This window comes from Rattus norvegicus, chromosome 7 (assembly GCF_021556685.1).
Source record: "Rattus norvegicus strain SHRSP/BbbUtx chromosome 7, alternate assembly SHRSP_T2T, whole genome shotgun sequence".
In the NCBI taxonomy this organism is placed as follows: Eukaryota; Metazoa; Chordata; class Mammalia; order Rodentia; family Muridae; genus Rattus; species Rattus norvegicus.
In genome coordinates, this window is record NC_141540.1 from 136176265 (window position 1) to 136197751 (window position 21487).

The following is a 21487-nucleotide window of genomic DNA, read 5'->3' on the forward strand; positions in this document are numbered from 1 at the left end:
ACGCCATTCTGGACTCCCCTGAATGTGTTAGACTTTTCCTGCATGTCCGTTCTGAAGCTGTGCCCACATAGTCAAGTAATTCCTTAGCAACAACCACCCTTCCCAGCTCTGTAGCTAACAGACTGGGTACACGGCTAGGAAAGAGATTCTTTTGTACGTCACAGTCCACGGACCCAAGAGGAAGAGCGACAGATAAGCCTGCGTTGTGGAGAGGTCCTGAGGTGCTGCCCAGTGTCACATGGTACTGTGTGTCAGAGACCACATGTGTACATCTTCCAGCCTCTTGTCTTACAAAGCCATCGATGTTCAGTCATGGAGTTTACCTTGATGGACTTACGCAATCCTCATCATGTCCCCAAGGTCCCACTGCTCAATGCCCCAGTCAGACCAGCCTCTCCTCTCTTATCACTTCACATCGGACATTAAAGTCCTATGTGAGCTTTGAGGGTGGGAGGTGTTTGGACTGTCACAGGACCATTTCTGTCTCCAGAGAACCAGGAACTCAGCTCTTTGTTTACACTGACTACTTATCACTAATGAAATACTTGATACATCAGAGTAGTGACTCTGTGGAAATAAATAAGTAAGAAAACGGTTGGATAAAAATAAACACATCTTTTAAAAACCAATGCTCACAGTGTAGAGGGTAGAACAGAGTCGGCTGTAAGTGAGCACACCTCCGAACTGTGATGGTGACCGCTCACACCTCTGTGACGGACGGTACAGCTGTTTCTCTTAGGTGAAAGCCTGAGCTTGCACTTCTGATCTCTAACAAGCAGGAAACATGATGAAAAGCAATAGTTGATTCGCAAGTTCCCATACCCAGATCCATTTTTTATATGTCGGCTTAAAATATAAACCCTAAAGCATGTATTTAAAAGCCTTAATACACACTTGAGATTAAAAGTTGGGGGTGTGCATACAGTGAGCTATCAGACAATCAACAAAGCTGGGACATTGCTTTAGGACATGAAATATGCTAACTAAACCTAGATTATGAAACATTCACTAGCTAACTCTTTGCTAATCAAAGCCATGTTAGGTCACTTGAGAGTGTTGGCGATGGGCATTCCAAGGTTCCGTTCCAAACCCTGAATCAGAATTTCATTTTAATGAGATCCCAAACTGGTTTATATTCTCATTAAAATCTGAGAAGCACTGAGGTCAGCGGTGGCTCTGGTATATGGGCCTTACAACTTCTCTGATTAAAAACTCAATTCTCTACAAAACTATCAGTGCAGTGAATCGTCTGTGTCTCCTGCCTGCAGTTAAAGGTGACAAGTCGGTTAGCTGTATATTATCTGTCATCCACCGTGCGCTTCAAAGTGTCTGTCCTGAGTTGCCAAGTTCACTGAGATATCTGGAAAACACCAATCCCCAAACTAAAACAATGTTTATAAGTGAGGGCAGGTGAGAAGGACGGGTTACTTAATGTATAGGATGTATCTGAAATATAAAAACACCCCCAAATCACAAGGTCTGGGCCTCAGATCCTTAAAACCTATGCCTCTGTCCAGAAATAATATATGCTGGTTTCTAACAAAAACAGGAGGCCAGTGACTGGGAATGGTGGTGTTGGTTAGGAGCAAAGCCTTGTCTAATGATATGAACACTGTGTGGGTGTGTGCTCCACAGGCTGGGGGTGGAGCTAAACCCTCCACGATCAACAGGTACACTGCTAGCTAAGGCTCCAGAGTTCTTAGCGACACAACAGTGATCTTTTCAAGAACTTTCTCTGCCTATATTTTAGAGTGAATAGTTTTTTAACTTGGAGACAGTTTTCTTTTTTGCATAAACGGTGTTCTTAAGCATGAGAACCGTGTCTAAATGGAAAAAGGAATTTGCTTTCTGCCCTACCCTTAGACCAGACTCATTGGGTTCTTGATCGGTGACCTTTTTACGTACTGTGTAAATATGTGCAGGAAGGCAGAACCCTGCAGGTATGCCTGGCTGTCTGACTCATGCAGCTAGGGATAGAGGAGCAGTGGCTTCTGCCACAGTGGGGCCCTGATGTCCTCTACCTTTCTTATGTGATCCTAACTTACACCTTTGCACATGACCGTCCCAGTCAACCTCCAAGATGCTTAAAATTGCGTATGTCTTATTTCTCCCTATTCAGACTGCAAAATGGCATTTTGCACGGTCTTTATTGAGAATGAAATAAGCTCATTTTTAAGACAATTACCTAACAGCGCTGCGGATAAGAAACTGCGTTTTCTGTTTAAGTGTTTCCTTCCACCCTAAATTGCATGTGGTATGAATGATGTCTACATTATTGCTCTTCAGTTTGGTACAAATAGCAAATCCTCTCACTTGTTTCAAAGTATCGCCCTGCTAAGAGGACTAGCCCTCTGATCAGCTAAAGAAAATAATCCCATTCTTCCCTTAGTACCGTACTAGACAGTTTGATTTAATTATTATTATAGACATTTACATAAAGCTTTCTTCAGAAGAGTTTTAGCCCATTTAAGAATGTCATTACATGGACAGAGAAAATGTAATGGGGTGTGAAAAATAATAAAACCCACAAAATACATTTATTCAAGGATTTTAATAATGAAGAGAAATTGCAATTCAGACTGAAGAGCTGGAAGCGGAGTGCTCTCTCTTATTTTAAAATAACGAATGGTTAAGCAGGTGCAGTGTAGTGCCCTGAATGGAAGGGCAGTGCCCTGTGTGTCTTCTGCAAAACTACCTTCTTTTCAAAGACACATGAATTCAGGACATTCATACACCATCAACACAACTACTGAAGATGGGGAGCTGCAATCCATTTTAACAATTCTGCTACATAGCACTGCATGGTTAAAGGGAAATGTTTGGGTTTCTTAGGTTCCCCTTTCTTTTTTATTAACTTGAGTATTTCTTATATACATTTCGAGTGTTATTCCCTTTCCCGGTTTCCGGGCAAACATCCCCCTCCCCCACCCTTCTTTATGGGTGTTCCCCTCCCCATCCTCCCCCCCTTGCCGCCCTCCCCTCAACAATCTAGTTCACTGGGGGTTCAGTCTTAGCAGGACCCAGGGCTTCCCCTTCCACTGGTGCTCTTACTAGGATATTCATTGCTACCTATGAGGTCAGAGTCCAGGGTCAGTCCATGTATAGTCTTTAGGTAGTGGCTTAGTCCCTGGAAGCTCTGGTTGCTTGGCATTATTGTACATATGGGGTCTCGAGCCCCTTCAAGCTCTTCCAGTTCTTTCTCTGATTCCTTCAACGGGGGTCCTATTCTCAATTCAGTGGTTTGCTGCTGGCATACGCCTCTGTGTTTGGTGTATTCTGGCTGTGTCTCTCGGGAGAGATCTACATCCGGCTCCTGTCGGCCTGCACTTCTTTGCTTCATCCATCTTGTCTAGTTGGATGGCTGTATATGCATGGGCCACATGTGGGGCAGGCTCTGAATGGGTGTTCCTTCTGTGTCTGTTTTAATCTTTGCCTCTCTATTCCCTGCCAAGGGTATTCTTGTTCCCCTTTTAAAGAAGGAGTGAAGCACTCACATTTTGATCATCCGTCTTAAGTTTCATTTGTTCTAGGCATCTAGGGTAATTCAAGCATTTGGGCTAATAGCCACTTATCAATGAGTGCATACCATGTGTGTTTTTCTGTGATTGGGTTACCTCACTCAGGATGATATTTTCCAGTTCCGACCATTTGCCTTCGAATTTCATAAAGTCATTGTTTTTGATAGCTGAGTAATATTCCATTGTGTAGATGTACCACATTTTCTGTATCCATTCCTCTGTTGAAGGGCATCTGGGTTCTTTCCAGCTTCTGGCTATTATAAATAAGGCTGCGATGAACATAGTGGAGCACGTGTCCTTTTTATATGTTGGGGCATCTTTTGGGTATATGCCCAAGAGAGGTATAGCTGGATCCTCAGGCAGTTCAATGTTCAATTTTCTGAGGATCCTCCAGACTGATTTCCAGAATGGTTGTACCAGTCTGCAACCCCACCAACAATGGAGGAGTGTTCCTCTTTCTCCACATCCTCGCCAGCATCTGCTGTCACCTGAGTTTTTGATCTTAGCCATTCTCACTGGCGTGAGGTGAAATCTCAGGGTTGTTTTGATTTGCATTTCCCTTATGACTAAAGATGTTGAACATTTCTTTAGGTGTTTCTCAGCCATTCGGCATTCCTCAGCTGTGAATTCTTTGTTTAGCTCTGAACCCCATTTTTTAATAGGGTTATTTGTCGCCCTACGGTCTAACTTCTTGAGTTCCTTGTATATTTTGGATATAAGGCCTCTATCTGTTGTAGGATTGGTAAAGATCTTTTCCCAATCTATTGGTTGCCGTTTTGTCCTAACCACAGTGTCCTTTGCCTTACAGAAGCTTTGCAGTTTTATGAGATCCCATTTGTCGATTCTTGATCTTAGAGCATAAGCCATTGGTGTTTTGTTCAGGAAATTTTTTCCAGTGCCCATGTGTTCCAGATGCTTCCCTAGTTTTTCTTCTATTAGTTTCAGTGTATCTGGTTTGATGTGGAGGTCCTTGATCCACTTGGACTTAAGCTTTGTACAGGGTGATAAGCATGGATCGATCTGCATTCTTCTACATGCTGACGTCCAGTTGAACCAGCACCATTTGCTGAAAATGCTCTTTTTTCCATTTGATGGTTTTGGTTCCTTTGTCAAAAATCAAGTGCCCATAGGTGTGTGGGTTCATTTCTGGGTCTTCAATTCTGTTCCATTGGTCTATCTGTCTGTCTCTGTACCAATACCATGCAGTTTTTATCACTATTGCTCTGTAATACTGCTTGAGTTCAGGGATAGTGATTCCCCCTGAAGTCCTTTTATTGTTGAGGATAGTTTTAGCTATCCTGGGTTTTTTGTTATTCCAGATGAATTTGCAAATTGTTCTGTCTAACTCTTTGAAGAATTGGATTGGTATTTTGATGGGGATTGCATTGAATCTGTAGATCGCTTTTGGTAAAATGGCCATTTTTACTATATTAATCCTGCCAATCCATGAGCATGGGAGATCTTTCCATCTTCTGAGGTCTTCTTCAATTTCTTTCTTCAGAGTCTTGAAGTTCTTATTGTACAAATCTTTTACTTGCTTGGTTAAAGTCACTCCGAGGTACTTTATATTATTTGGGTCTATTAGGAAGGGTGTCGTTTCCCTAATTTCTTTCTCGGCTTGGTTCCCCTTTCTTGAAAGACATCCCATGAATCAGGATTGTCTTTCAAAGTTACTAGGGGCCATAGGAGTGCAGCCCAACCAGTGGCCTTTCAAAAGACCCAGTGAAACAAAAGAGCTTTCTTCTTAGATCCCCCAGCTGCCTCTTAGCCTGCTCCCTCACTAAAGGAAGAAAACAAGCAGGTCCATATGTTAGTAGAGTGAGCTGCAAAGAGCCAGCCTTACACAATAAAAACTACTACAGTCCACCCTTAGTATGCGCAATACCCAAAGCTACAAGGAGTGCACCAGGTTTCTGTACGAATGACGTCATATCGCTGCTCACAAGGAAGGGGTAGGGGAAGCACCGCTTAGACTCTGAGAGGGGAGAAAGAGAATCACAGCAAACCTCACAGTGTTATGATGTGCAGAAGGTCTGATTGGGATGGGAAAGTCAGCATAAATCCTTAAGATTGAGAGCCAGAGAAAGAGTGACACCACTCTCAGCATAGACTCATCACATGTCAGTGGGCGTGAGGACAATTACTGGGCAAAGCACACAAGTACTAAACTCTAAGAGGGCGAGGGAGAATAAAACCTACTTTCCTTTTTATTTTACATTTCCTGTATGTTGGGTGTTATGTGTGTAGTTCTTATTAAGATACTAAAATGGGGTACTCGAACCTTGCTGGCTCCTCTGATCCTAAGTAGCTAGACCAGTATGCACTCGAGAGATGAGTTCAAGGAGATAGCAGCACAGTGGTGTATACAAGGCAACTGTCACTTGCTGACATTTTCATGCTGGTATGTAGAAGTGTGTGCACACAGTGTAGACTTGAGTTAGTTGCAATGGCTAGGGAGATCTGTAACTAGAAATCCAGAACCAAAACAGCCACCACACCTTCCCTCACGCCACACCTTCCCTCACGCCACGCCCTCCCTCATGCCACGTCCTCCCTCACGCCATGCCCTCCTTCGTGCTACATGGCTACTTTCCCTTTCTCTCTCTGTCTACCCTCATTCCATCTTTATGAGTCTCACACCACACATATGTGTGCTTACACAGCTCGGTACAGCCAACACATTAGATAAAAAGGCAGCGTTCATAGATGCTTAGTGTATAAACTCCTTTGGACAAAAACGGAACATTTTTAAAGTTCTCTTTTTAGCCAGGACTTAAGAACAACTCTTTTCAGAAATAAGCCGTGTAGACAGCTTGATTTCTGTGACTGAGAGGATGATCTAGAACATCAGAGGCTACAGAAGACTCTAAAAATGTTTCTATACATCAGAAATGTTAACTTCCTATAATGTGTGAGAAGGGGCAGCAAAGCCTCCTCACAGGGCAGTGCAAGCACTTTTGTTGCTGTTCATTTGTTTTGTTTTTTATTAAAGTCAGGGCCAAGCGATACTATATAAGTGGGTTCCACTGTCTTAGGTAAAAGAGCCATCTTCCATGGGCAAAGTAATTTAAGCAACAGACTTTCTTGATATAAGAGTGTGAGCAGGTAATCTTTATCTGCTTGGCAGGAATCTGCATTCAGCAGTAAAAGGCAGGACCCCTCCCTTCACCTCCCCACCCCCCACCGGTGCTCAAAGAGTGTCTGGTCTGTCTTCTCTACTTCTATGGCTATACGCAAGGGCCTTCCAAGACAAATTAACCGTTCTTCTAGAGTATAAACAGGCAAAAATGATCACCAAAAAGCAGAAGATATTTCATTTCTGGAAGTAACGTAACTTGTCTAGCTTACAGAGCTCAATACAGTGTTTTAGACAGTACGGATGGCAAAGGTCTGCTTACACTTGCACTCCTTACAGCACTTGCCATCCACGTACGCTGGAGCCGATTTAGCCGGGCAGTCGGGAGCAGGGCAGACCAGAGTCTCGCACTGGATGGTCCCATTCTGAAAGGCAAACGAGCATTTAAAGGATGCCACACGGAAATCCAATGCCCCACAGAGGCTTTTCAATCCATTTCATAGATTTCAAACTCTTCCATGAAATGTCACTTAGCGATGCCCACAGTGTGGTGACTCACAGGAATTCGGGCTACATTTAACCACTGAGACTGGTTCCTATTTTTAACCAGGAACTGATCTTTACTAAGCAAATCCGCACCTTCTATAGTGAAGCAGAGAAGGCCACAGGCCCACGGGGACGGTGAGCCGAAAGCTGGCCTGGAACACTTTGCTAGCTCCTGACTGCTCACACACCAACCGCGCATCTGGCTGCTCTGGCTTTCCTAGTCAGTGTATAAACCTTGCCAAATCACATCCAGCATTTGGCTTCGGTAGATTTCTGGACCTCATTTGGGAAGGTTTCACTACAACTGTAAAATGTTATAATTTTATTATATTGTAATCTTGGGTAAACACCCGTATCACACAGAGATGTACATATGTGTATGCGTATACACAGACTATGCACGGACACACTCCCACCCAGATGTACATATATGTGTTCACACACAAAAAAGATGTCCACAGGTGTGCATTGCACACACATAGGTGCACATTGACATGTGCATATGCACAGGGGTACACACAAATATGCACACATCCACACAGATGGCGTGCTTGGTTGCTCTCCTGAGCCCTCTCTCCCTCTCTCTGTCTCTCTTTTGTCTGATTGTCTGTCTGTTTGTCTGGTTTGTCTGTCTGTTCTCTCTCTCTCCCTCCCTCTCTCTCTCTCTCTCTCTCTCTCTCTCTCTCTCTCTCTCTCTCTCACACACACACACACACACACACACACACACACTCATACACAGATCACTTCGGATCCCTTTTATGTGTGTGATATTCTGCTTTTGAATCAACTGGATGAGTGTGGGGAAAGCGTGACAAGTGGAAGCTCAAACAGATCTCTGGCCCCTTTACAGAACGCTAGCTTTCTAACAAGTGAGTTCATGCGGAATCTGAAAGTTTAAAACCAAACTTGACTTGAAGCTTTCTTTGAAGCATGGGTACAGTTTTGAAATAACAAGGCACTAAAAATAATTTATTCCTGAGGATTAAGAAAAGTCATGTTTGTTTAAACAGTATGGTGTGTATTTTATGTTAGCCAACTATTAAAGACTATTTAAGATCCATTATTTATATTATTCTGTCTAGGCACAATATTTAATTGCTCTATATAATTTGGTTTCTTTAGAATTCATTAATAAACACATGAGGGAGATTTCCCCAGAAATGCTAAGGGTTATAGGACAGACTCCCGTGGGACTCACCCTGCTAAGCTAATTTGAATTGCTAACTTCATGCATGCTCAGATAAGCTTCATAGCTTCCTCCCACCATAATCACTGTTACAGCTAGAGAGTGTCTTTAATAATGTAGCACACGGTTCTTCCAAAGTGACCAGGTTTGCTTGCATTTTAGTGTTGCATTTAGAGAAAGTAGGTCTTGAAATTTTCATGATGACATTGTCTTAATAAATATTTAACCAGCGGGGCCACCCGAGTCCCCTGTGACAGAGAATGGCAGGCATACCAAGCATGTGCAGTTCTTGCAGCCGTCTGTCCAGGACTCGAACTCCCGGTAGGTGGCTCCCTTCATGGTGCACGTCCGCTCACAGTAGCACTGATCCAGCCTGTTCATTCGTTGTTCAGCTCTAGACAACTGTGGCACAAAGACAGGGCTCACCATTACAGCCACTAGGAAATGCACGGCGCTCTAGCAGGCGTCTGATTTCACTACATAAACGGCAAGAACAATGGGCTGTGCCCGTCACCAGTCGCTACAAATATAGTAAGCCATCGTCAATTATGAATATATTAAGCCTGTAAAATTTTAAAGACGCCTTTCCCTACCCTTTCCATGTGAAGAGTTTACCTTTAAAACAAAAATCACAATTTATGAGACACGAATTGAGGCTAATTCAGAATAACACCAGCCCCAGTACAGGTAAGAAATTTTCATTTTTAAAAAAAGTGTCTAATTCCATTAATATGTTTACTCAAGTAAATAATAATATTTACATCATATAAATCCTTCCGTACTATGCACAATTTAAAACTACTGAACTTGTTAGTGTGTTAAGTTCTTCTGACTTACAGTGAAGGAACCTACGACTTCAGCGTAACAGTTAAAAACGGTGCTGGCGCCATTTTTCTTGGCCAAATTCTGGTGTCCGCACACTTTACAGTGTCTTTCTGACTCCCTACTTGCAGCGAAAGCTAAATAGAAATAAATAATTAAAACTGGGCAACGGTAGATCTTGCAGCAGTAAGGCAGAGTGTAACCAGGTAATCTGCTCCTTCCCTGATTTACTGAGCCATTCGTTATACAGATGGCCAGGGTTTAAATATTTATGCACCTTAATAAACATTACAACCTTTTTCCTTGAGCAAGGATTCCAATTCAGTCCCAAGAAATCGCAGATCGTCTGCTTTAAGGACGTCTCCAGCATGTAAATCAATGGGAGTCACGTGACTGTGGCACGGTCTCGGTGTGTTTGTGAGTCATTTTTACCTTGGCTGACGTCTTCGATAAAATGTCCTGCAGCTCCATGATTTTCTGCACAAGCCCATGGAAGTCGTTGCATGTTGGACAGGCTGCAATTACAAACAGGACATTGATCAGGCTGCATTTATTAGGGCTCCATCTGATTAGGTTTGTGCTGACAGCCATTGCGTGTGAGTTCCAATCTCACACTGACATTCTGGACAAAAAGAAGCATAGGAACTATTCTCGTCACAACATACAGTGCAGGACAGACAGACTTACTTCGATTAAGATCCGGGCACTGAGCGATGAACCCCTGGGGCATGACAAGTAATTGCACATCTTGCATTATTCCCTGTGTATAAAAACATTGAAGAAGCATTATTTCCATTTGCCTAAATTATGCTCAGTAGTCAAGTTCCTGAGGAAAGATGTTAAGGAACAGATCTCCCCAAACCCTTGGGTTTAGAGCCTTCCTGGGCTTCCCAGCCCATGCCAGGGAAAGAGAGTCATCAGGAAAAACAGAGAACTACCTAGGTGTTTTCTCCTTGATAATACTTTTAAAGCTGTAAGATTAAATGTCAAGATTCAAGGATGTGGCCATCGTCTTATTGTTTTGAGGAATTATTTTTAGTTCGCCACTGAAGCAAGGCTTGAAAGTGACCTTTAAGCATCGACATGAAAATCACTGTGTTTATCACCACATCCCTGAGACCAGTTTTGTACTAACAGTGATCAAAAGGGGAAAGGTGGGTAAACTGAGTCATGAAAGCAATGCCCACTTGAACGTGTCTCACTTTTTTCCACTGGGATTTTTTAAAACTTGATCTCTTAATTCAGAAAAGATGGAGGATTTAGTGAGCAGGTATAGCAAGGCTCGGACTTAGAGTGCTCAGGAACACAGAGAGTTTAGAAGGAAGCCATTTAAATGCCAGAGGCAAATGACCCACTTTGCACAGAAGGCTTTGCACTTACATGCCTCCTTAGCCACCATGCTGCTGGCTTGATGCACTCCAAGTACGGCCTTGCTTTGGCCGGTGATGGTAGAAACAACTTCTCCTCACAGATCCCAACCGTCCCTTTTTCCTGCCTGCCATCTCCTCTCTCATCCATCTCATGTACTTGTGTCATATTTAACTATATCTTCTTGGAAAATGCAAATCTGAAAGTCCAGTGGCAGGGGTACCTGTACCAATATGTTATCAAGAGAACAGTATCCCTGCAAAGATCTATGGCTCATACAGTGGTCTGTGTTCACACGTTTACTCTCATTGACAGCGTGGGTCGATGTGAGTGGAAACTTTTTTAGTACACAGGGTAGCAAATACTAAAATCTGTTCTTGATTCTGGAATACAGGAGTAGCTTGGGTGACAAATCTTATGGCTTTGCAGAAGGCACATAGAGATCTGTCTGGTGTGTATGGCATGCACTGCGCAATCTAATGGACAATGTTCTCGGGCCACACTAAAGATGGCAAGGCATCTAGCTATGCACATAATTGATGTGTGGGGACCGTGAGGCCACATCTGGGCTCCAAGACGGCCACCATTAACTAGAAGAGAGATTTGAAACTCACAGTATGCATCTGTCATCCCTTGCCTGGGAAAGGCCATTGATTTTTAGGGTTTTAAAGAGTAGAATCGATTCCACACATCTGTCACCTGGTGGCGGCCTGGCTTTGGGCATGTTATTTCACCTCACTGGATAGGTTGATGCAGGTTTATAAGAAGGAAAAAGGACCCCCATCAACATTTTCAGAGTGAGGATTAAATGGAATAGTATAGTCTTGCCACCTGGTTCCCAAAGAACGGTTAATAGTAAGTTTTGGAAATCTCACACTATGTACGTGGCTTAAAATTTTTGAATTGACTGGTGTCTCCTCACTCTTGAAGCCCATATGGTGGACATGCCTCTCATCATTCTTTAAAATCAATGGCCACAGCTCTGGGAAAAATGCTCTCACAACATGCAGAGGGCAAGCATTTCTGTGCCTTTACTGGTTCATCAAGACTTTCAGAACTTCAGTTGGGACACCTTTTGATACCTACAGGGAAGAGATTCTGAGAGCTTCTAAGTTTCCACTAGAGCTGCATTTTGACCACTTCCTGTTTTCAGGGATTGGCACACAAGGAAACCATATCTAATGCTTCTACCTAAGGTTATTAATGTCTCTGCAAAAGCATCACCAAAGGTGATATTTTAGTGGCAGAAATTCATTTCTGTGTTAACATTTAACTTCAGGAATGTCATATTGATCACTAATTGTAACCTGATGGTCATCTCTACAATACAGAAAGATCAAATGCAAATGGGGAGTGGCCTGTTTAAAACAATGACCTAAGAAACCCAAACAGAAAGCAAATGGAAATACATAAAAATAAAAACACACACACAGAGCTTTTGTTTCATGCCATGAAAAGTGAAATGAAGTGTTGCAAATTCCTTAGAAAGGCTTTCCATGTCTACTTCATGCTCAGACTCTAGCCGAAAGATACCTTAAAATACCCGTGTGCGTTATTTCTCTGTCCCAACCAAAATGTGGTGCCCAGAGGCAAGTCTGTAGAAGGCATTTCCACCACTCGTTCATAGATCCTGAAACACAAGAGAGCAGAGAAAGGCTGTGAACGCACAGGAATCTCCTGGAGACGTCAAGAATCGTCTAACCCTTGAAAGGAGAAAGATTCACTCACTTGTTGCAGTCGATGTGTAAAATTAAGTGGGAGGCACTGAAGGCTAAGGAGAGCTTGTGCCACTTGGCATCAGCCAAAATATAAGGAAACACTTCCGTGTGCGGGCGGTGAGTTCCAGAGCGGTAATGCAGTCTGATCTCATTCCGGTGGCCGCTGCTTTCCAGTTCCAGGTACCTTCATAAGGAAGGGGCACACGGGACATGTCAAATGCACAGTTCAGTGATGGCTACGTTAGCCTCTTCTCCAGAGAGATGGAGCAGGCTTACAGCTTCTACGCCCCTACAAAGGATGACCAAACATTCCAAGTAGAAAGTACATTAGCAGGGGATGCTAGAACACATGTGATCTGAAGGGACACGGTGAGAGCACCGGGGGGCTAAGTGGGGATGGGAAAACAGGGATGGGGACGGGAGGGGGCAGAAGGGAAGGAGTGTGTTGACTAAAACTAGGGCTACAGTAAGAGGCTTATGAAAATGCACTAGCTTTAATCTAATATATACATAATGTGCTATTCATATATATGCAATACATATGTGTATGAGTTTATGCATACATGCATGTATGTATATAAAAACAGAACTGCCCCCATATTAGTGACCAATGTTGCTCTCGGAAGACATAATTTGTTGAGTGAAAGCTTCAGTGAGAAGTATAAGTTACCTTCCCACGAGTTCTTGGTCAGGGAGACACCATGATGTTCCGAACCAACAAGAAGTATGCCATTGCTTTTGCTTGCCCACCATAAGGGAAGAGTAAGACCTTGTTGCTAAAGACACCACATAATGTTTTGGATTCAGAACACTGAGAAAGCAGTGTTGAATAGAAAATCTCTTCACTGTCTGGACTGCACCATACAGGAAAGCATACACAGGCTGCTGAGGAAGAAAAGACATCAACCACACCATCCAGCGCCGCACTCTGAATGCTGCAGTGCTCAGCGGCAGGCATGATGTGCCCACTGTGTGATGGTGACAGGGCTGTGGATGGGAGTATCCAACTGCTCTTGATTGGACTTGAGGGATGTGCCGCAAGAGGTAATTCGTACTTGTGCTGCTAACGTGGTCAGAAGACAAGACTGTGGAATTCGTAGGCCATAGGTGGAACCTATTGATGTTGGTTTACTAAATGATCATGTTGTCAAACTGCTTTCTAAACGCATTTATGCTTGCATCCATAGGTTGGTGTTATGTCCTCAGCCCTGGTCAGAGAAACTTCGTCATGATGGTGGGTAGTGGTTAATGAGGAGACATGTGCAAAGTCCTGGAAACCGTGACTGGGACTGCTCAGCTATGGATAAGACAACTATACCAGCGCAGCCCCATAGGCTCAAGGAGAATCCCAGGGAAGGAAACAGAAAGGATGTGAGAACTACAGTAGGAGGAGGGCTGCTGTGAAATTCTGTCTTCTGGCCTTGGCGTGGTTGTGTGCACATGAACTCAAAGTAGTTATTGTTTCTTCACACAAGATATGTGTGAGATCAAACCCATGAGAGATTTTATAATGTATCATAGAAGGAAGAAATCTCACGGTGTCCCAGCCTAGACAAAGAACTATTTAGGCAGCTAATGAATGTGGAGAGAGAGAATTTACCTCTGCTAAAGATGAGTTCCCTAATTGGTTATTCAGTACAAAATGGTTTTTCCATCCCCAAATCATATACACACAAGCAACAAAAATGGACTCATAACGTTGTATGTTTATGTGTGTGCGTGCGTGTGTGTGTGCGTGCGTGCGTGCGTGCGTGCGTGTGTGTGTGTGTGTGTTGGTTAAAGAGAAAGAAGACATCAATTTGAGAGGGGGCAAAGGAAGGGTTAGAGGGAGGAAAAGGAAGGGGAAAGTGGTTAAAATTAAATTTTAAACTTGAAAGAATTCCAGCATGGAAACAGGGGCTCCTGAGACCTGGCACCGAGCTGGAGAACTAGTGGGGGCTGGTGTTTGCCCCACACCATGAGCATATGGAAACAGTGATTGGACTCTGGATAACAGCAAGTAAGTAAAGAAAACAGGAGGAAGTTTAGAGGGAGACATGATTGAGTGTCTTGTGTGGTGATTGACCGTGATGATGGATGGTAGATGTGATCACTGTGCATTGTATAATAAGAAAATTTTAAGGAATCAATAAAATTAAAAATCCAGTGAGAAGAAGGAAGAGGGAAAAACACCAAATAAGTCATCCAGAAGCCAAGAACTAAAAACTACTTCGTATATTTAATTAATATATAATAACTTTATGAATTTGTGGCATGTCTATTTTACTAAATGTAAAAGGGGAATTAGAATAATTAGCATACCTCCACACCAAACATTTCTTTATTTCTTTGTGGTGATGACATTCACAATCATTTCTTCTGGTGGTTTTTAAACATAGAGTAAAGTATATATTCAATTTTCTTAGCCATTCATGGACACTTAAGCTGATTCGGTATCTTGCAATTGTAAACACTGCTACGGGAGCTTTGGAAGTGCAGAAACCTTTCACACAGCAGCCCCTCCCCTGTGGGTTTGTACTCAGTAATAAGGCGGGATGTTTTTAGGATACACATCTGGTTTTCCATGATGAATGCATTATTTTTCACTCTCTCCATAGGTGTGTGAGTTCTCCTTTCTCCATATCATTTTTAAGATGATAAACTTACAAGAACATAATTTCTCTTCCCATGTAATAATAAAGACTTATTACTTTATCAATTCAATTAATCAGTTCTTTAAGAATAGAAAAGCAGGGCTGGAGAGGTGCTCAGTGGTTAAGAGAACTGACTGCTCTTCCAGAGGTCCTGAGTTCAATTCCCAGCAACCACTTGGTGGCTCACAACCATCTGTATTGTGTCTGAAGACAGCTAAAGTGTACTCATATACATAAAATAAATCTTGAGGAAAAAAAGAATAAGAAAGCATTTGCTTTTTTAAACAATTAGCATCTGTAAACATAGCAACCACGTCTATACAGCTGTAATTCTCAACATTTTGAGTCAAGAGCAATAGCACTCCAAGCAGGCACCCTCCTGTGCAGAGTATGGGAGATCTTACCTGTATTGAAACCTTGCCATTGAAAACAATGGCAGCTCACTGATAACAAAGAAGACATCAGTCACTGTGAAAGATGAAACCTTTGTCTTTGGTGCAGGTCTCAGCAGGCACAACTGCAAGTGGCGCTATAGTCAGTCTTAAGGCAAAGCTCCACAGTGTCCCTCGCTGCTGCTTATGACCTGGCCTGATGGCCTGACTCCATTTCCTCGAGTGTACAATGAAGATGCAGCATCATACACATAAAGCAGGCTACCCACCCCCCATACACACACTGGAGACACTCGGGGATGGTAACATTTCCTAAGGTCTACCTTATAGCCAGCTTTGAAAATGACAAGCAAACCAAACACATTTTTAAATCATTTTTAATTTAGTTTTTGAGATTATTCCAAATCAGTCAAATACAGGAAGAAATGCAGCGGGCAGATGTGGGGACAGACACTGTGAACCAGGCGGCACTGGGAATTCCAGTAGAAAGCCACATCCCATAGCCACTTCCAGTGCTCCCCTAAGATACTAGAGATTCAAAAAGAGGAGGAAAAATGTACATTGATTGGCATCCCTTACGAAAACCACATTGACCCTAGTCATGGTAGTCTGATCGCTTTTACTGATATTTGGTCAACAACAAGGCAGAATGATTCAGAAATTTAAGAGACTACAGGATCTTAAATCTCTTTCCACTGTACTAACTGTGGCAGTGGGAGAGTTAAAAATTCCTCTAAGCATCCATCTCCTTCCCTATTAAATGGAGAAAATCAAATCTTATAGGACTGTTAACAGAATTAAATTAAACATGATCAAATATGTATACTTTGTGGTTCAGGATGAGGGGTTAAACAATCCACATATGCCTCCTTAATGATTTACGGTTCCTACTGTGTGGTCGTAACTCCTATTGCAACACCATGGAAACTTCACCCTGGACTGTGTCTTAAGTAGAAGTGAATGTCTGTGCTGTAAGGTCCTTTAATAGGAAACTATCCAAGTAATGACACTACAGTTCCATCTATGGTATGGTAGCAGTCATTCGGATTGCTTGCTGTCCAGTGAGTAACCCCTGACACTCTCCTTGGGTACTTTTTTTTTCCTCCATCTTTATTAAATTGGGTATTTCTTATTTACATTTCAATTGTTATTCCCTTTCCCAGTTTCCAGGCCAACATCCCCCTAACCCTTCTACCTGGTTGTTCCCCTCCACATCCTTCCCCCTTTACCACCCTCCCCCCAACAATCACGTTCACTGGGGGTTCAGTCTTGGCAGGACCAAGAGCTACCCCTTCCACTGGTGCTCTTACTAGGATATTCATTGCTACCTATGAGGTCAGAGTCCAGGGTCAGTCCATGTATAGTCTTTGGGTAGTGGCTTAGTCCCTGGAAGCTCTGGTTGCTTGGCATTTTTGTTCATATGGGGCCTCAAGCCCCTTCAAGCTCTTTCAATCCTTTCTCTGATTCCTTCAACGGGGGTCCCGTTCTCAGTTTAGTGGTTTAATGATGGCATTCGCCTCTGTATTTGCTGTATTCTGGCTGTGTCTCTCAGGAGAGATCTACATCCGGCTCCTGTCGGCCTGCACTTCTTTGCTTCATCCATCTTATCTAGTTGGTGGCTGTATATGTATGGGCCACATGCGGGGCAGGCTCTGAATGGGTCTTCCTTCAGCCTGTGTTCTAAACTTTGCCTCCCTATTTCCTCCCAAGGGTATTCTTGTTCCCCTTTTAAAAGACCTCTCTAATAATATGCAAGCACGAAGAACCAAACATTCAAAAGCTAACGAGTGGCTAGTTTAATTATTTTTGCACACACCTTCATGGTATGCACTGAAAATGTGACCTTGACAAGACAAGCAGTGCCTGAAGCTTAGAGATCTCCAATAACGAATGAATGATGAAAGCAACGTTTACTCTCATTTCCCAGTCAGTGAGAACGGGACTCTGCAGGGCATTAAGATGGTCGAGCTCCAATAGGTGAAGACCATTGAGTGAGGTTTCCAGGATCCTCGGCTGGATTACCAAGAGAAAGGGCCAGTAGGGACTGCAGTGAATTAAGGAATGAAGACCTGGCACTCAGTGTTGTGGCTTTAGTAGCAATCTCTCCATCATATTACCCTGTATAATAAACAGGAAAAGAGCCACTGCGAAGGAGAGGAGATCTTTTACTATTAATAACGGACCGACGAGATGGTAAATCTAGGCTGTAGGGAGTGTAGGAGCCCTGCAGTGATGTGTGCTGCTGATGTGGGCACAGCCATGTCAAGAACTCCACAGCCTCATATGGTTCATATGGATGGCAAGACCTTCCTTAGGTCCCAGAGCGAGTGTATGCAAAAAAAAAAAAAAAGTTTTCCACAACTTTATCACAATACCCCATTCACCATCAAAGGATATTTACAGCCTGAAGACGGCTCCTGTTGAGAAATTGTTTAGACCGAGATTGGCTAAAGCTGTCTCTTTGATCCAGCTGTATGCATATAAAGTCCTCTTATTTGTTTATCTGGATGCAATGCACCACCTCGTTTAGCTGTATTCAATAACTCCACCTCCTCAACGGTACATAATAAATCCACTGAGCTTGTGGAGGATTAGGGAGGGGCTGTAGTTTCCGCATCAGAAATATCCAGACGAAGCAACCTCGCCATAGCTTTCTGCATGTGTCTGTCCACTCATCTGCCGTTCCTTCATTCACTCACCACCCCATCAGGTCCATCCATGACGACTTGATGAGCACAGCGTAAGACCAGCATAAGCAGGGAACCTCGAAGTCGGCTCAGGACACCCCAGACCAAGCTCTCAGCACAAAGGAGATTTATCTGCCGCAGAGGGACAGAAGCCATAGACAGGACATAAAGTCCATACAGGACAAGGACAGGAGATAGAGTATGGGGAGAAGGGGAGGGGGACGAGGGAGAGGGGAGGAAGGGGTAGTTGCGGGGGTAGGGGACAACAAAAGAGAGGTGACTGGTGTGGCCCATAGGCAAATGGCAGCTAACAAAGGCAAAATGGGATCCCTTTATTAGCATGAGACATTTAATTTTGATTGGATACGTTAACTAGGTGAACCAAAGTGGGCTCTGGATTGCTGGACTTCAGTACTTTGATAGATGGACCTTCATAGTGGGGAGGAATTTGCTAAATAAGGGAACACTTCTAGGTGACTAGCTTTAGGAATGTAAGCTGATACCTTTTGTGGAGGCAGAGGGAATGGGAGAGAGCAGCAGGCCTGCCAGACCTGTTTGCCATGCTGGCTAGGGTCCCTTCACTGTCCCTTTGATCCTGGAGAATAGGGGATTCCATGGCATCCTGTGCGCTTTAAAAACATCCAGTTGAGAAAGGTCTTGCAGGAAGACTGAGAGAACAGGTACACCAGAGCACTAACAGGAAGTAGGCGCACTGGAGGCACAGCGAGAGCCACAAACAGGATGAAAGGTAGCAAGGGCCATTCCCATCAAACATATGAAGAGGACGCAGAGGTGAGGTTGCAGTAGCCAAGGAAAAGGTCAGGAGAGGGTAGCCCAGAAAGAAAATGCAACGATATGGAGACAAACATGGTCAAAGAACACAGCTTAGTAGTATAAAAAATGTCTCTATGGAGCCATGGCTCTGTGTGATTAGGGTACAAAAGCAACGACTGCCACTTGAGGGAAAGCCCTCTTGTTTGCCTCCACTGAGTCGTGACTAGGGGCAAACAAGAAGGGATTGGACAAGACATGGAAAGAATTGCTTCGGAGAGGTAAGGCCCCAGAAGGAAGAACACTGAGCACACTGATGTAAGTACGGGAAGAGATACTGGGAAACACGAACTGCTCTGATGGTCTGAGAATACATGCACGCAGGTATGCAAAATATGGCTTGGCAATTATTTAGGGGGCTCACAAATTTGAGGAAGTGCTTTTGTGGACTCCAAGCTAAATGTGTATGTCTTATGGGAAGAAGAGGCAGGAGGCAAGGTAAACAAGCCAAATGCAAAACACGTGACATGCACACTTCCGTGAATGCGCACACGCATATCTACAAACATACATATACAGGCACACATGCATACGTACACATAAATATGTATACACACACAACCCCCACAATCTTGTGATCTAAAATAACAGGTAAGAATTAACTTCTGAGAACAGGAGGAATGCTAACACTGATCTTAGTCAGGGTTATCACTGCTGTGACGAAACATCGTGACCAAAGCAGCTTCTTCATTATTGAAGGAAACATCAGGACAGGAGCTCAAACAGAGCAGGAACCTGGGAGGGGGAGCTGCTGCAGAGGCCAAGGAGGGTGCTGCTTTACCGGCTTGCTCCTCATGACTTGCTCCCCTGCTTTCTTTCTTAGACAACCCACCACTACCAGCCCAGGAGCAGCAACACCCACAATGAGCTACAACAATTGCATATCAACCACCAACTTTAAAAATGCCCTACAGGCTTGCCTATAGCCCAACTACAAAGACAGTTTCTCAATTGCAGCTCCTTCCTTTCAGATGACTCTAGCTTGTGTCAAGCTGGTGTAAAACTATACAGCATGCCACCAATGGTCTTCTTGGCTTGGTTTGGTTGTACACACCTTTAATCCTAGTACTCTGGATATAGGAATAGGCAGATATCTGGGTTCACGGCCAGTCTGATCTACTTATGAGTTCCTGAACAGGAGGACAGCTGCATAGAGAGATCTTGCACCAAAACACAAACAAACAAAACTGGATTACTAATGGTCTCATTTGCTGAGAGAATATCGTAAGCATCACCCCTCAATTAAAAAGAAAAGTTGATGGTCAGTGAGCTGAGGCAGAAAGTAGGAGGTGGGACACTGGCAGGAAGAGAGGATTCTGGAAACAATAATTAACCAGTGAAGCTACAGATGAAGGGGCAGAAACAGAAAAGGTTAGGCAGAAAGGTACAGGGGGTAGAGAGGCAGGCCATTTAGCAACAGTCTAATAGATAACCCGTAGAAAGGTTTGGAGTTCTTGGGAACAACTGGAGGAATTGCTTGTACATCACAGAGATGGTAAGAGGCTATAAGAGATTGAACCCGATCACTTACACTGTTAATGATGCTAAGCTGTACTTGCACACAGGAACCTCGAATAGCAGCCCTCTGGGAGGCCCTACCCAGCAGGTAACTGAGACGGATGCAGTTGCCCACAGACACACGTTGGACAGAGATCTATGGAAGAGTTAGGGGAAGGATTGAAGGCCCTCAAGGAGATTGCAACCCCACAGGAAGACCAACAGTGTCAACAAACTTGGACTCCTGGGAGCTCCCAGACACTGAGGCACCAATCAAGGAGCATACAGGGGCTGGCTTCAGACACATGTGTAACCATCTAGCCTCAGAGGGAAAGGATGTATCTAATCCTGCAGAGATGCGCTAGGGTCCGGTGGAGGAATGGGGGCAGGGCTACCCTCAGAGGCAAAAAGGAGAGGGAGGAGAGGAGGATTCTGAGAGAGGGTCTGGGAGAGGGGCAACATTTGGGATGTAAGGAAGAAAATTAAAGAGAGAGAGAGAGAGAGAGAGAGAGAGAGAGAGAGAGAGAGAGAGAGTATGTCTGAAGTTAATTCTATGGATTTCTTATGTTCTTATGCCAGGGAAAGTAGAAGGAATGGAAAACTATGGAAACATTAGAAAGGAAAAGCAGTAAGGATTTTTGTTTCAGAATTAATATGCAAGAAAGAAGGGTGATTGAGGAAAACCGTCACGGATTTTAGTCTGACCACTGAAAAGAAAGTGGCTGCCCCTTAGAAATGGAACAGATTGGAGTGAGCTTGCCTAAAGTGATGACCCCAGGTTCTGACCTGCACAGCTACATAACTCAGAGATCCACGGGAAGACAGAGGAGCTCGCTGGATATGTAAGTCTGGGTGCAGGGACATCACGGAAAGCCAGAGAAGAAACTGTGAAGCCTTATTTCAAAGGGACTGGGTTTAAAGTCAATTAGCAGGATGAATTCCACTAAGGAAAGGCTAAAAAGTCAGGGGTGAGAGCCATAAAGCCACAGTAGAGGGAGTCATCAGCCTAGTGAAGTGCTGCCCAGAGGAGGACATTGCTGACTTCCCCTGAGGCAGGAGAGCTGTGCCTGACTGGAATGAACCCAGCAAAAAGCAAGAGGGGCACACGGTGGGCAGCTAAGGGAGAAAAATGTGATGTCAACAGGAATGTATTTTTTGTAGTTGTCATTGTTGATTTGAAAATATTTATACATTGAAAAAATTACACGAG

The 21487-nt window shown here is 43.7% G+C and overlaps 1 protein-coding gene across 2 annotated transcripts in view; it reads right to left on the reverse strand.

The window, feature by feature from the left end:
* Positions 1–21487, reverse strand: part of Nell2 (neural EGFL like 2) — a 319573-nt gene that overhangs the window by 214179 nt on the left and 83907 nt on the right. For both annotated transcript variants that reach the window (NM_031070.3, XM_087559210.1), the window contains 6 exon segments: positions 6917–7019; positions 8603–8731; positions 9584–9666; positions 9839–9911; positions 12053–12149; positions 12248–12421. In NM_031070.3, coding sequence (NP_112332.2) covers positions 6917–7019; positions 8603–8731; positions 9584–9666; positions 9839–9911; positions 12053–12149; positions 12248–12421 — 659 coding nt within the window.